General features: G+C 38.6%; 1 protein-coding gene across 14 annotated transcripts in view; it reads right to left on the reverse strand.

Annotated features, from left to right (window-relative positions):
• The window catches only part of dlg1 (discs, large homolog 1), a 118,133-nt gene that overhangs the window by 61,090 nt on the left and 41,399 nt on the right, over positions 1 to 15,644 (reverse strand). For 4 of the 14 annotated variants that reach the window (XM_012963111.3, XM_031901766.1, XM_012963109.3 and 1 more), the window contains exon 1: positions 11,440 to 11,735. In XM_012963111.3, the coding sequence (XP_012818565.2) occupies positions 11,440 to 11,673 (234 nt within the window). In that variant the 5' untranslated portion in view covers positions 11,674 to 11,735. 14 annotated transcript variants of the gene reach the window in all.

Here is a 15,644-nt window from a genome sequence, read left to right on the forward strand (position 1 = left end):
CTGGCCTTTAAGCTGTTTTGGGGGAAATGACACAGTAGGAGTGAATGCAAAATTAAACAGTACTTCAGCCTATTAATCCTTCATGTTGTGCAGCTCTAAAAATGGATAGTAAGAGTGCCCGAGGCCAGTACACAAATATTCCTGAAATATAGGACACACTCTCTCATTTTCTCTCATTTTGCAAACTTCCCTAAGTAAACGGAGCACAGTTTGAATTTTTTTGTTAGTTAAAATAGTCAAATTTATTTTAGTTTAACACCATTTCCAACTTTTTTAGGGGTCAAGTGTTTACAGATGTATTAACCTCCATTGCAATGATCACAATATATTTTGAGTTTAAAAAGACCATTTCAAAATTAGCTTTTCACTGTTTATTAATCTTGGCCATAGCCAAAATTATTGAGAGTAGTTTTTATATCCAAAGTAGAAGCAGCAAACATAGGCACATTGGACAAATTCAAACCACCCTGACATTAGCATAGCCAACCTTTTTGTATCACAATTTAAAAAAAAAAAAAAAAAAAATCCAGGTTATAAACATTTGTGTCACGAAAAAAAATGTTTCTTGTTTACAAAAAGCAATATAATGACAAGATTTCACTTTAAAATGGCAGCTGCATCCCCTTCATTCAGCTAAAAGATCGGACCAAGCAAACAACAACCAACTCACAATTTTATCCTTGGTGACTCCATGGCAACCCACAAAGCGGTCTAAGGAGACCTGCATCCATGACAAGGTTATAGCATTAGCAGAAACTAGAATAATTACACAGCTATATAAAGTCAAGACAGTCAACCTCAAAACATTCACTAAAATGAAAAAAATTGCTTTAAATTTAATTGAAAACGCAAGCCACAGTAACCTTACTACCTGACGCAGAATCATGTCTGCAATATCTACAACTGCATTTTCATTTATTTATATTAAGTGGATCAGGGTGCTCATTTGGGCATTTTTGTTACCCAAATTAATTTTCTGCTTTTAGTGGTTTCTAAGATATTTGCATCTTTACATGGCTTTTGGCTTAACTGATAACCAGCAACCTGAGGGTTAACTGAACACAGGAAGAGCATGATTGATGAAGTTTACATCAATTGAATTTTAAGTTTTCACATGACAAATATGGTTAATACAGGTATCAAATCTATTATACATATTTCTCAGATATGAGCTATTCAAAGTAATGGGTTTTCCTCCCAATGTGGCATGCCATTCTTTATTTAAACTTGTAAAAAGAACATCCAGGAAATTTGTTTGCCACCGACGATATATGCTGGGTTAAGGACGCCATACACTGCAGGTTTAAAAGTATCTATCATGAAAATGAAATATAAGCATCTTATTGAAATAAGGAAATTCAAAAATATACTATTTTTAAAAAAATGTTGTACTGTTTCTGAAATAAAGTTACTCTTCACTTCCTCTCAACCCGCTCAGAAATTTTTCCCTCGATTTTCTCTTAATGCAGAGGTGGCGTCGGATATTGATTGACAGTTCTAATACTTCCTTGGGGGGGGGATTTGCACCCTCTGCCTAGAGCAGGGGTCTCAAACTTGCGGCCCGCGGGCCATTTGCGGCCCTCGGCACAATATTTTGTGGCCCGCACCAACGCCGAATGAATGGATCGCGATTTTTATTGCGATTCAAGGGATAATGCAAGGCACGGCGGGCGGGAGCTGCTGATTGCGGAAATGACGTTATGCCATCATAACAGTTATTATGGGAAGACGTAAGGAGCTAATTGTGCACACAGAACATCTTCCCATAATAACTGTTATGATGGCATAACGTCATTTCCGCAATCAGCAGCTACCGACTTTTTTTTGTGAAAACCCTTATGCGGCCCAGCCTCATCCTGACTTTGCCTCCTGCGGCCCCCAGGTAAATTGAGTTTGAGCCCCCTGGCCTAGAGGATGTATTAAAGCAGACTCCTAAAATAACCGTCTCTAACAAATCCTGTTTCTTCTATGTGCAAGATTTGTGCCAGAGTCGGTTATTTTGTTAGATTTTGTTTGTGCTGGAGTCTGTTATTTGAGTTAGTTCTAATAAAGCAACATGGAAAGTAAGTATCCCCATAAAATATGTACTAATCCTACCTGTTATTCAAAATCTGTCCATGAATTCTGCATGGAGAGAATGAAAAAAGTCGACTAGCTGAAATTTTTTTTATTTCCATAAGATAAATCTTTTATTACATTTAAAGGGGAACAATCATGAAAAATGTTTTTATAATATAAAAGTCCAGACAAACATTTTTACAATTTATAGCTTTTAAACATTTTGCACCGTTACAAAGTCATGGCTAATTATTGAAGCAGTACCCCATCCCCCACCCGGCAGAATCTCTGGCTCCCTGGTCTACGTCAGTGACACAGAAATAGGTGAGTGACAGAGCAGAGTGAAAGCTAATATGCTGTAGTAGGAGGCCACACCCCTCAACAGCAAACATGTGGAAAGGGCAAGTAAACAAATGGAGCTTGTATAAACAGTTTATATACTTTATATCCACAGCACTTTAGGTTCTTTTGCATTTGGGTTTTGTGCCAGCCAGCAGCCTTAGATCCGCTGCCAGTCACCCTCTTGCAATTTACACATGCAGATACAAATCTTACTTAAGTAGCTAGACGATGAAATAAGAACGGTGAGTATGGGCACCCGTTGGTTCGGGGACCGCATCAATGAATCAATGCAGTCCCGGATCTGATGAAAAATCAAACCTGCCTGATCGAGATCTTGTCAATTGCAGGCCAGATGTCGGTCGGGCAGGCCCGTTGTTAGTGCCCAAAGAAAAAGCAGGTGATATGTGGCTTCTTGTGTTTTTCTCATAAATAACTAGCAAATAGGGTTCTATAGGTTTGTTAGTGACTCAGGTGAGTGAGACAGAAGATGTGCAGGTGGCGGTTACCTTTGGATGTCAGTCAGGAATGGCTGGACCACTCCCACTTCTCTCTGCTCAGAACACAAGCTGCCTGTCAATACTGAGCCAAGTTAAGCAGATTTCAATTCATGATAGTTCCCCTTTCATTTTTGCAAGAGTTCCGCTTTAAGCTGCCACATTGGCCACTTCTAACTGATTTGGCAACTTATCTGCCCATGTATGGGGCCCTCCGATGGGCCTACCAGACAAAACTCAAATGTGGTCCTCAATGCAGCTGGAGAACCAAACCTGTCTGATTGGCCAGATGTCGATCAGGTAGATTTGATTTTCAGTCGGATAAGGAGCACATCTTCATTTTAAAGGAGACATATTGGATAAATGGGAAAAACCCTAATTTTGTAGGCAATTATGAATAATATATGGTGCTGGTTTCCCTTTGGGCTAAACATTAATCCTATCTGTAACAATGGCCCCTTTATTGGGGCTCCCTATAGATCCTCTCACTTCTCTGTCAGAGTTTGAAATGAAGAGTGGGCGTGTCCTAACGGTCCCTGCCAGAAGCACAGTAGGAGGGGGAGAGCCAATCACAGCCCTGCACTCACACAAGCACAGACAGGATTCAGTTCCCTATCAGGTCAGCCTAGCTGCCGATTGGTTCCTATCCTACAGTGCAGTGTACGGAGGGCCGCCGGCTCCCCAGCTCATCCAGAGAATTCAGCCAGCAGGAAGTGGCACAGATGGGCTGGGCTAGTGGGGTTTTGGGCGAATTTCTCAATAAATCAGTCCAAAACACAACTTTTTTAGCACAATCCTTCTATATCTAGAGGATATATCTATATCTGGTACATTCTTATTTTTATAGGATTTGTCTCCTTTAATGCGGCCCTCAATTCGACACACAGCAAAAATCTGTTAAGCCATAAGCAGACTATCTGCCGTTCATTTTAACTGGAAAAAGCTATAGATATCATGCAGGTACCATATGATCCAAGCACAGTAAAGTGTACTATTATCTACTAATTTAGTTTTCTTAAAGAGATACTGTAACCAGAGAATAAACATTTTTACATATATCAAAGTTGTCTTTTCATGGTATTTATAATTTTGCCTAAAAAGTCTGCCTGCCTGATGCTTTTACATTAGCTATCTGATCCCCCATGTTCCCCACCCCCTCCCATTTTTGTGCAGCAGTAGTCCGTTAGCATTAGAAGCTATAACTGACAGGCTGAGAAGTGACAGTCAGGTTGGCAAGACAGGTCAGGTTTAGGGATTTCAAGTAACAATTGCTTACAAAACCAGTCCTATCAGCTAAAATGGTCAACATGACCTATACGAAATATTTTGTGTACATTAATATTTTGAAGTAGTTTTTTGGTGTCCGTATCACTTTAAATAATTTACATGAATGAAAATTTGGTGAAAGTATACTAAACACCAGAATATGAATTAGGTCCCCCTTTTAGGTGACCATTATTTCATATTTTGTCTGTGGCCCAGAGTAATTTAAAGTGATTAGTAAACAAGCAAAAATAAGCAGCGGAGCGTTTCGTGGCCTCCCGCCACTTCCTCAGAAGCATCCCAGATGCTTCTGAGGAAGTGGCGGGAGGCCCCGAAACGCATTAAGCGCTAGGTCCTCAAGGGATGTACTTGTGCTTTTTACTAAATATGGAATAAAAGACAAATTTTTATCTCAGTGGTGCTCCGCTGCTTATTTTTGCTTGTTTACTAATTCCGTGATCCAGCTGGGAGAAGGTCTGCGTGCAGCACACTGATTGAGCGGTAAGTGCTCCTGTGTACTATGTTAATTTAAAGTGATGTAATTGAAGAGGTCTACAGTAAAATGAACAAGCGTATGCCAAAGGTGGGCATATGTCACTTTAGACAGCCCTGTTTAACATATCACAAAGATCTTAATATTCTAAAAGATATGGTTCCTGGCAAATTATATTAAAGGATCCTTAAGTCTGTAGCATTAGCTGGGGAAAAATCCACTAAGAGCTATAAAAAGTAATGACAAAATATTATACTAGATACTGCTGCCTATGAGTCAACTGGAAAAAAAATCTGATACTCTTGCAAAGTATATATCTTATTACCATATAATACCATCCTGATTGGTCTTTGTTTTATGCAGAGAAAAGTTCAGTTAAAAGGTTTCTAATATTTTGCTTTAATCTTAATAGCAATATAAACAAACTAATGTTTAATGGTAATTTTTTTTTTTACATAAGCAATTCTAAAGTGCCCATGGCAATGTAGCACCACATTTATAACTAAAGGCAAAGGACTGCCCTGGCTCTGTTCTTAACAAAAACCCTGCCTCTAGCCAATCAAAAGTGGGCTGTTGTATCAAGCCTGTATGTTTAAATGAGAAAGTGATTAAAAATGCCAGTTAACTCATTTAAATATGACAATATTCTTTTGCACAATAAGCTAATAGCTAATGTAAACACCAGAGGGAGAAGTAGTAATCTCCGCTGCATGCTGGCTAATGCGCGTAGCTTGTTGGGTAAATTAGGGGAGCTGCAAGCTACTGCATCTATTGAAAATTATGATTTAATAGGTATCACTGAGACCTGGTGGGATGATAAATGCGACTGGGCTGTGAATTTAAATGGTTATACACTTTTTAGGAGGGACAGAGAGATTAAAAAGGGTGGAGGGGTTTGTCTTTACGTAAAGTCAGATTTAAAGCCATGTAATAAAGACATTACCAATGAAAACATCGAATCTCTTTGGGTAGAAATTTCAGTAGGGCTGAAGTTCACAAAGAAAATGGTCATTGGTGTATGCTATAAACCACCCCGTACAGATGAGGGGGATGAGGCCCAGCTATTGTTGCAAATGGAGGAGGCTTCAAAACTGGGTCAAGTTGTTATTATGGGGGACTTTAATTATCTGGACATTGACTGGAGTAATGGGGTGGCTAAGTCAGAAAAAGCTAGTAGGTTTGTAAATATACTAAATGACAACTTTTTATTTCAGGCGGTTCAAGAACCTACTAGGAATGACTCTATTTTGGACCTGGTGATTTCTAATAATAATTAACTCATCTCTAACATTTGTGTGGGTGAGCATCTAGGGAACAGTGATCACAACATGGTCTCCTTTGAGATAATGCTGCAGAGACAGCTCTATAAGGGAGTAACTAAAACGCTCAATTTTAGACGTGCAGACTTTGCCAGTATAAGGGCATCTCTGCAATGTGTCAACTGGGAAAGGCTTTTCATGGGGTTAGAAACAGAAGGAAAATGGAACATCTTTAAAACATTGCTTTGCAGGTATACACAACAGTATATCCCCCTTGTAAGCAAGGAGAGGCATCGCAAAGCAAAACCTTTATGGCTGAATAAAAGTGTTAGTGTCGAGGTTGGTAAGAAAAAACGTGCTTTTAAAGCATTCAAGTTAGCTGGGACAGCAGAAACTTTCATCAGGTACAAGGAAGCAAATAAAGCATGCAAAAAAGCTATCAAGCAAACTAAAATAGAAATGGAAAGGGATATTGCAGCTAGGAGTAAAAAGAATCCAAATTATTTTTTTAATTATGTGAATAGTAAAAAAATGAAGCAAGAAGGGGTGGGAACTTTATTATCACGGGGGGGTAAGTTGGTTGATGAGAACGGGGAAAAAGCTGAAATTCTGAACTCTTATTTTTCATCTGTCTATACATCTGAGGAGCCAGATAATGAAGGCTTCCCTTTTAATATGCCCAGTTCTAGTAATTTAGCTACTGACGCATGGGTCACTCGGGAGGAAATTCAAAAGAGACTTGAACATGTAAAGGTAAACAAAGGTCCAGGGCCGGATGGGATTCATCCCAGGGTATTAAATGAGCTGAGCGCTGTGATTGCCAAACCTCTTCACTTATTTTTCAGGATTCATTGAGGTCTGGCATGGTGCCGAGAGACTGGCGGATTGCTAATGTGGTGCCGTTATTTAAAAAGGGATCCCGTTCTCAGCCTGAAAACTATAGGCCTGTTAGTCTGACATCAGTAGTAGGAAAAATTTTGGAAGGGGTAATAAGGGATAGGGTACTTGAATACATTGCAGTTCACAATACTATTAGATTGTGCCAGCATGGTTTTATGCGTAACAGATCTTGCCAGACTAATTTAGTCGCCTTTTATGAGGAGGTGAGTAGGAACCTCGATGCTGGAATGGCATTTGATGTCATCTACTTGGACTTTGCTAAAGCGTTTGATACAGTACCTCACAGAAGATTAATGATCAAATTAAGGAATATTGGCCTAGAACATAATATTTGTAATTGGATAGAGAACTGGCTGAAGGATAGAGTACAAAGAGTGGTGGTAAATGGAACATTTTCTAATTGGACCAGTGTGGTTAGTGGAGTACCGCAGGGGTCAGTCCTTGGTCCTTTGCTTTTTAACTTGTTTATTAATGACCTGGAGGTGGGCATAGACAGTACTGTTTCTATTTTTGCTGATGACACAAAATTGTGGAAAACTATAAGTTCCATGCAGGTTGCTGCCGCTTTGCAGAACGATTTGACAAAATTTGAAAACTGGGCAGCAAACTGGAAAATTAGGTTAAATGTTGATAAGTGCAAAGTTATGCATTTTGGTAGGAATAATATAAACGCAAACTATCTACTGAATGGTAGTGTGTTGGGGGTATCCTTAATGGAGAAGGATCTAGGGGTTTTTGTTGATAACAAGTTGTCTAATTCCAGGCAGTGTCATTCTGTGGCTACTAAAGCAAATAAAGTGCTGTCTTGTATAAAAAAAGGGCATTGACTCAAGGGATGAGAACATAATTTTGCCCTTTATAGGTCCCTGGTAAGGCCTCACCTTGAGTATGCAGTGCAGTTTTGGGCTCCAGTCCTTAAGAGGGATATTAATGAGCTGGAGGGAGTGCAGAGACGTGCAACTAAACTGGTTAAGGGGATGGAAGATTTAAACTATGAGGTGAGACTGTTGAGGTTGAGGTTGTTTTCTCTGGAAAAGAGGCGCTTGCGAGGGGACAGGATTACTCTGTACAAGTACATTAGAGGGGATTATAGGCAGATGGGGGATGTTCTTTTTTCCCATAAAAACAATCAACACACCAGAGGTCACCCCTTTAGATTAGAGGAATGGAGCTTCCATTTGAAGCAGCGTAGGTGGTTTTTCACAGTGAGGTCAGTGAGGTTGTGGAATGCCCTTCCTAGAGATGTGGTAATGGCAGATTCTGTTAATGCCTTTAAGAGGGGCCTAGATGAGTTCTTAAACAATCAGAATATCCAAGGCTATTGTGATACTAATATCTACAGTTAGTGGTTGTATTTATAGTTTATGTGAGTGTATAGATTGGTAGGTGTGGGTTAGGTGTGCTGGGTTTACTTGGATGGGTTGAACTTGATGGGCACTGGTCTTTTTTCAACCCTATGTAACTATGTAACTATAACTATGTAACTATGTAATAATTTAGATGCATGCTACACACTGACGTTTTAGATATTTGTACTGTGTAAAACTGCTAATATCATAAAAACAAAGGGAAAAAACTAACTTAATAGTGCACAGAAGAGGACATTGACCAATATTACATGTATGTAATTGGGATGGTTTTAAGTATACTGCAAAAGGCATTCATCCAGCACACAGAATTGGAAACTCAGACAGCAGCAAAGTATTACCAGGAAATATTGTGGGAAACTTTCACCTATGATGGTCTCAACATACACTCCAGGGCCCTAACTGCAGCTGTAAGAGAATTACATAGGGCACTTTATAGCGTGTACAGGTATAGAATCTATTATTCGGAATGCTTGGGACCTGTGGTTTACCAGATACGGGATAATTACATAATTTAGATCTTCATACATTAAAGGAGAAGGAAAGGCTAAGTCACTTGGGGGTGCCAAAATGTTAGGCATCCCCAAGTGACTTTAATCGCTTCCCTTGTACTCCGGGCTGGTGCCCCTGTTCGGAGAACAACCAACCCGGGGGTACCTGCAGCGAGCACCACCTCTTACTTGTTTGTGCATGTGCAGTAGAGTGAAAAACCGAACAAAAAAAGTCGGCTTTTCACTGTAATGCGCATGCGCCGGGCCAGGGATTTCGCTGGCAGAGCGAACACGGAAGAAAGAATCGCTCGCTGCAGATACCCTGGGCTGGTGCGGTTTTCTCCGAACATGGGCACCAGCCTGGGGTACAAGGTAAGCGATTAAAGTCACTTGCCTAACATTTTGGCACCCCCAAGTGACTAAGCCTTTCTTTGTCCTTTAAGTCTGCTAAAAATCATTTAACTATTAAATAAACCCAATAGGATTGTTTTGACACCAGTATAGATTTATGCAGCTTAGCTATCATCAAGTGCAAGGTTTTTTTTATTATTAAATTGTATTTGCTGAAAATGGGGTTCTATGGGACCCCCTTGTCTTCATTTGGAGCTTTCTGGATAACTGGTTTGTACATAAAGGATCCCATACCTGTGTTAATTCCCCAAGATGTCCCCTGCTAGGCCTTGAAGGCTGCAGCAAAGTTAGCAAGATAGTGCCAAATTAACTAAGGTGCCTAACAATTCTGCACATGTGGTGCTTGTGAATGACAAAACTAAGCAAGTACAGTCAGTTGTTTTACAATTGTTGGCCAATGACACCATTATCACATCTGCCAATTCATGGTCAGTCAGAAATGCCAGAGGCCAAACATCATTCACAAACCAATCCCCCCCTCCCCTTCTAATGAGTAGATCAGTACATGACATTTGACCTAACTGCACACAATCCAATTGTTTGTCCCTCAGCCTGAAAGATCGGATTGCAGGAGAATCACCAGCCTGAAACTGCTCAAGGGACCAGATAGTAGCATTAATAGATAATTTGATTGATGCATTGTTGACACTGTATCAAGGTACTTCATGTTTGTTTCTCTTTTTTTGAACAATGATTTTAAAGTCATCTCTTTAAGCAATTTGTATCATAATTGTATAATACAGAGTTGCTTCTTAATATGGTTGCTCCCACAGTCTCAGAGTGTATGGCCATGTACACAGTCAAAAGCAAGCAATATGGTAGCACCTACACACATTACCAAATCTAAAATAAATCGAATGTAAAACCTTGTTACAATTCATGTTTCTTTTAACAACAGGCAGCAAACAGCAGATTATCTTTAACGTTAATAATTTAAGTTTATTGTTAAATTGTATCAGTATGGCTATTCTTCCCATTCCTACCTTTTTAAGATATTCACCACAAAATCATAACTCAGGAAAATGCTGACAAGTGACACTGTACTCCTAAATATTGATATTACATGGCTGCTGATTTAATTAATCTGAAAACATCAATTTGTTTCAGATATTAAGCCTAGTGCATTTTAAGTAATTTCATTTAAAGCAGCACTTGCCTTGTCATCCTGCTTTTGTTGATAACCACCACATAGTTAAAAAAAAAAAAAAAAAAAAAATCAATACAAAAGACAACACATCCCTTGCTTCCCCATCAATAAATAACATAGTTAGAGAGAAATATAATACGGTACAAAGCTGCAATGTATTGAAAAGCCTCTCATTCAGAGAAATTTGTGGGTCTTATTACAATAGAGGAGGTATTAGTATCCTGCGTTAAAAATGGAAAGCTGAGAAAGCATTATTAAAAATGCATCATGAGCAGACTTGGTTCTACTTGTATTATTATAAAGTTATTGATTGCATAAAATTAAACTATTAGTTTTACTCTGAAAACTAAACCTACAGATTAAATATTCACTAAAAAAAATAATTTTTAAGGAGCTTTAACAAGAGGCGACATATATGCAAACCGCAACTAGAGAACAGCATCTTTTGCTGCGATTGCTTCCCCCCCTCCCTCTGACTTCAGGCTGTGCAGGAATCTTTTAGATATTCATTAAAGGTAAATAATCATGAAAGGAGTAAGGAATGCATACTAAAGGGCAGTTGTAAGATTTCCATTCTCTTCTCAAGATGCTTGAAAGTTTACAGAATGTGTATGAAGGGGGCCATTTTGAAAAGTAATTAATTTATTTTGTAGAGAAAAGTACTATATTAAGTGTAAAAAAAAAAAAAAAACAAAACACTCTTAGGCTCCTCCTTGTTTAACTAACTACTGCCTAGAGTGACGTCAGGTGATGATCCTCAACTAGAACCCTGCCTTTTACAATAAAACAAACAGCTTAAAGGGACAGTAGACCCATATATGAAATGTTGATAATCAACACAAAATTTAAATCTAAGAGCATTTCCAATACTGATTAATAACGGATTCCAAGTATTTATTTTCTACACACTTGAGTAAAACAGGAGATCCTGGTATTGCCACACTGTTGTCCTAACATATACAAGGAAGATTTACATTATCTTCTATGCAAAAAATTTGCTCTTTATGCCCCAAGCACTGACACGCTACATCCAGGATAAAAAATATGCCTTTACAATAAAACAGAGGAAGGACAAGCACTACAATAAGGGAAGGTGTTAAAATGGGTAATCGTTGTTTAAACTTATCCATTTAAAAAGACTTGAGTCTAAAATGAACTAAAATGCCCACATCAAGCAGTTATAAATGAAATTGTTCCAACAAGTGGCTAGTTACCTGGGCGGAGCTGGCAGCGACTGAGATGCAGTCAATAAAGCTGTGTCTGCGAGTAAAAAAAGCCACTATCTGCTGCCATCGAGAGGGTTCCGGTTCAGCTCTAAGCTCTTCTGAGGAGCCTTTCTTTGCCCAGAGCTTCTGTTTTGGGCCTACAGAGCTATGGCTGGAGCTGGTATTGCCACCTCGGTTGCTGCGGGAGTACAGGAGTGTGTTGTTTCCGAAAATGTAATTCATCTCTGCAGCTCTGCAGGTGGTTGCCAGGCAGTCTTACTCCTCTACCAGCTGCTGAGTGGTGAAGGATCAGCAAGAACTGCAGATAGAATTACAGCAGCATCACATCCAAATCACTGAATAAAAATCCAGATTCCGTTGCCTGTTCATTGTTCTTGCCTCATAATCTTGTCACACAGCACACTATACCTGCTCCATGTCTAACAAGGAGGGCTCGCTGTCGTGCTACGTTCACAGCCAGAGAAAAAATAGCAATCCAACTTGCTTCTCCTGCCCATGATGCTTTCCTTTCAGGTCTGCAGGGATCAAAGGCAGCTCCTCTTTTGTTAGCTGCTAACTAGGCAGCCTGAAGCCAGGAAGTGAGGTCGATGAGGAGCAGGTAGGATGCTAGACGCATTTCTCTGCTGAGACACACTTGGGGCTTCCTGATTTAATGCACTGGGTGGGGAGAGACTGCATCACAAATTACTAAATTTTCAATCACTGTCTCTTGTTAAATTCAATGACATTCTCACTGCTGGCATCAATTATACATAAGCATAGAGCAAACAGAGAAAGTCGACTCTGATTGATCCTCTTCACAGACTCTATTAGTTAAGTGTTTTCAATTAAACAGCAACTAAAATTTCCCAACTGAGGTTTCTCATACAAAACAGATGATATTCCTGGAACTGTTACATTAGCATTGATTTCTTTGCTACTGTCAAGCTTTTTCTCTCAGAAATAATAAGCTAATGGCATGAAATTCACTATCAGGGCAATTTTTTCATCAAAATTCTGAGGAAATAACTAAGTGGAGACTAATAAAAATTATGAGAATCGAGAATTTGGGGGGAGAATTTAAAGGGTTTATCTAGAGAATTGTAAATGTTTATCTATTTATGCAGACAGCTGAATATGTGGTATAAAGTTTTAAAAGCACATGTTTATTTGCAATGTAACTTACAATGACAAGTTGTCACCTTTTCATTCTTCAGTTACAAAAACATGTGCAAAAAACATTCATTGCTACTTTTTTTTGTCCGTTAAAGGGAATGAAAAGCCGAATACTAAAATATGAGGAAAAGGCGCCTAGTCTTTTTGAGAAAGTCTAACACTTCCTGCATCATTCAAGGAAATGTGGGTATAATAGTGGAGGGGTTAATTCCCTATTTGCAATAGGTGCCCTCCAACCCTTCACTGTAACACTGGGCTGAGTTCTTCTAAAGTGGCTTAGTTTTCCAGAGCCCATCAAAGTGCTGGGATACCTTAAACAGCTCCACAGGCTACTGCACTGTTCTGTCATTGATCTGACAGGGGCGCAACACTCGTAACAAGTTACAGTGCAAAGATCACGTTTTTGATATGTTACTTACTGTGAGTTCTGTGTACCTGTCAGATCACTGACAAGAACAACACCAGCAGGCAGAGTTCAGCTGAAGCAGTCACAGCATTATGCTGGGCTTGGGGTCAGTGCCTTAAGTGCCCAACACAGTGACATGACCGCAAAGGGACAGAGGGCACCTTATGCAGGCAAGCTAATGATTGGAAAAAGTCTCCTGCACAGGGGATTAACCTCTAAGCTTCCATCAGTGAGAAATAGGCTTTTGAATCATTGTGGATCACTCTGCTCGGGTGCTGGACAGGATGACTGCAATCCATACATAACTCAAAAAAAAAGCTGTAAGGTGCCAAGAGTGAGGCATATTATTAGTGGCAGATAAGTCGATATTTCAGTTCTTATCTTGGACCTTTATCAAGACATTATAAAGGTCTAATATAAGGAACCAAATATTGACATCTTAACTTAAGTAGATAATCTGACAAGTATGCAAGGAAAGTCGTTAACAGGATGGCTGTGATCCTATAACTTAAAGATACATACATTATAGGACAAAGTTCAACACAACCTATTGACATCTCTAATTACTAGGTTATGCACTAAATCCAGAATCTGGTTCAGATTTCTGCTGATTTCTAGCAATTCTTGAAGCAATCATACTTATTCAGCCAAATTTAATCTGAACCCATAAGATCATGTGAATTTAAAGCACTGAACAAGTAAATGTGACAATTAACTGATCATGTGCAATATTATTTTTGTCAAATTTGAATAAACCTACTAGAGTTTGGTGCAACCCTAATTAAAGATTGCATTTCTGAATAAGTGTTGGCCCTCTTTGCCCACGACAAATGCACAAATTAGGTCTAGTACCCCATAGCAACCAATCCGATGCTTGCATTCAATCAGCACAGCAGTAAATGCTATCTACTAAACAGAAGGCATGGGTTTCCAGAACTGGATTGAGTTTATATATTTTTTCCTACTTTGTGTGTGGTCAAGCTTGTTAAATAGTCACATATAATTATTTATTTTATAAAAGGCATTCTATGACAAATAAGAATTTTCAGGCTTTTGGCCACTCTATATTCAGTTACTAAATTGGCAGCATGGAACTGCCAGGAATTTGGCAAAGCTAAGTTAAATTTTACAAATTTTATTCAAGAGTTGCCACATGGATTGGTAAAATGCAAAATGCCCAAACATTCCAAAGAAAGCAGTCTTATGATGATATTATAACAATTGTAAAATACATGCTTGCTATACTGCATGCTATAAACACAGCAATAAAGTCTACACCAAACACCTCTGCCATGGGAGTACCACTTAACAAGAAAAGCACTGCATTATTCATGTTTGTTTCAGAATTCTGATCTATTATGTACAATGGCCTTTAAGAGCACCAAATAGGAACATAACCTTGTCCATGGAAAAAAATGAAAAAAAAAACGCTTCCCCATGAAAAATACATTCACATTCACTTACTAGAGGCCTTGAAGCAATCAATCAGCATTGGTATCAACTTATCTTATATGAAATCAACAATATCCAAACAATCAGGGGTGTTTCACTTTGGTGAATTAGGACTTGTAGGCTTTAATAAGTTACTTTAACAATTAATAAGAGTAATGGTATAAAGGCAGTTTTTGGTGTTTTGCCTACTATGCTCCCTTGCTGTAAGCACAACTTGAAAATACCGAAGACCACCTTACTTTTCCCACTGACAGTACAGTGTACAAACAGACTGCCAGAAGGCATTAAAAGATTATCTTGGGCACTTGGAGCATGCTTTTTAAGCAAGAATAAAATACAGCAGACAAACTGCCAGAGATGAAAAGCATACGAGCTATGGCCTATGGCCAAGAACTAAAGCCTAACAAACTGGCAGATTGCACCTAAGGAAAGGGGTGTTCCCCAAAAAGCTCGTGCTGCATTTCTGCTACAATAAATAACTGAAAAGGCATTTGCTGGAGTATAGAGGTGTGCTTCTCCCAATAAAAGATACAACAAACCAACAGCTCACTGGAAAGCCACTGTATAGAAAAAGTAGTTCATGTATCAAGTATATGTACTTTATTTGAAGTCCCACAGTTTCCTTGCTGGGGTTGGATTGGTGTTCCAATAATTATTCAATTAAATTTAAATAATGTATTACATGCATAGGAATCTTGCAATTCCCTAAATTTACCAATTCTCTTTCTATGAAAAACAAATCCTTAAATCCTTAAGTGAAATTTTGCTTTTTTTTTTTTTTAAATAAATTCAGAATTAGGTGAATACTGTGAAATGAACCATTACAGAGTGTGTAATTTAATACATAAATGATATGTGAAACATATATGAATCTTTTATAACTCAACCTCAAACAAGAAAACACAAGTAATGTGCACGATCAATACATATTCACAATCAGTAAAGTAGCACTTATACACTCAGTTCATTTTAAAATATTTAAAGGGTTTGAAAGCTTAGGTAACTGCACAAACCACTGCCAAATGAAATGGCCAAAGCACACACTAACAAGAGCTGACAAAATATTCAAAAAGCTGAAACCGCAATAAATTTCGTTGATCAATAAATTTTGGTGTGTATTAAAAGAAGCAAACCATTTATGATAATTAAACAGCCAAAAAGTTGCTTAAAATTGCATCAA

Source organism: Xenopus tropicalis, chromosome 5, assembly GCF_000004195.4.
Source record: "Xenopus tropicalis strain Nigerian chromosome 5, UCB_Xtro_10.0, whole genome shotgun sequence".
NCBI classification, from domain to species: domain Eukaryota; kingdom Metazoa; phylum Chordata; class Amphibia; order Anura; family Pipidae; genus Xenopus; species Xenopus tropicalis.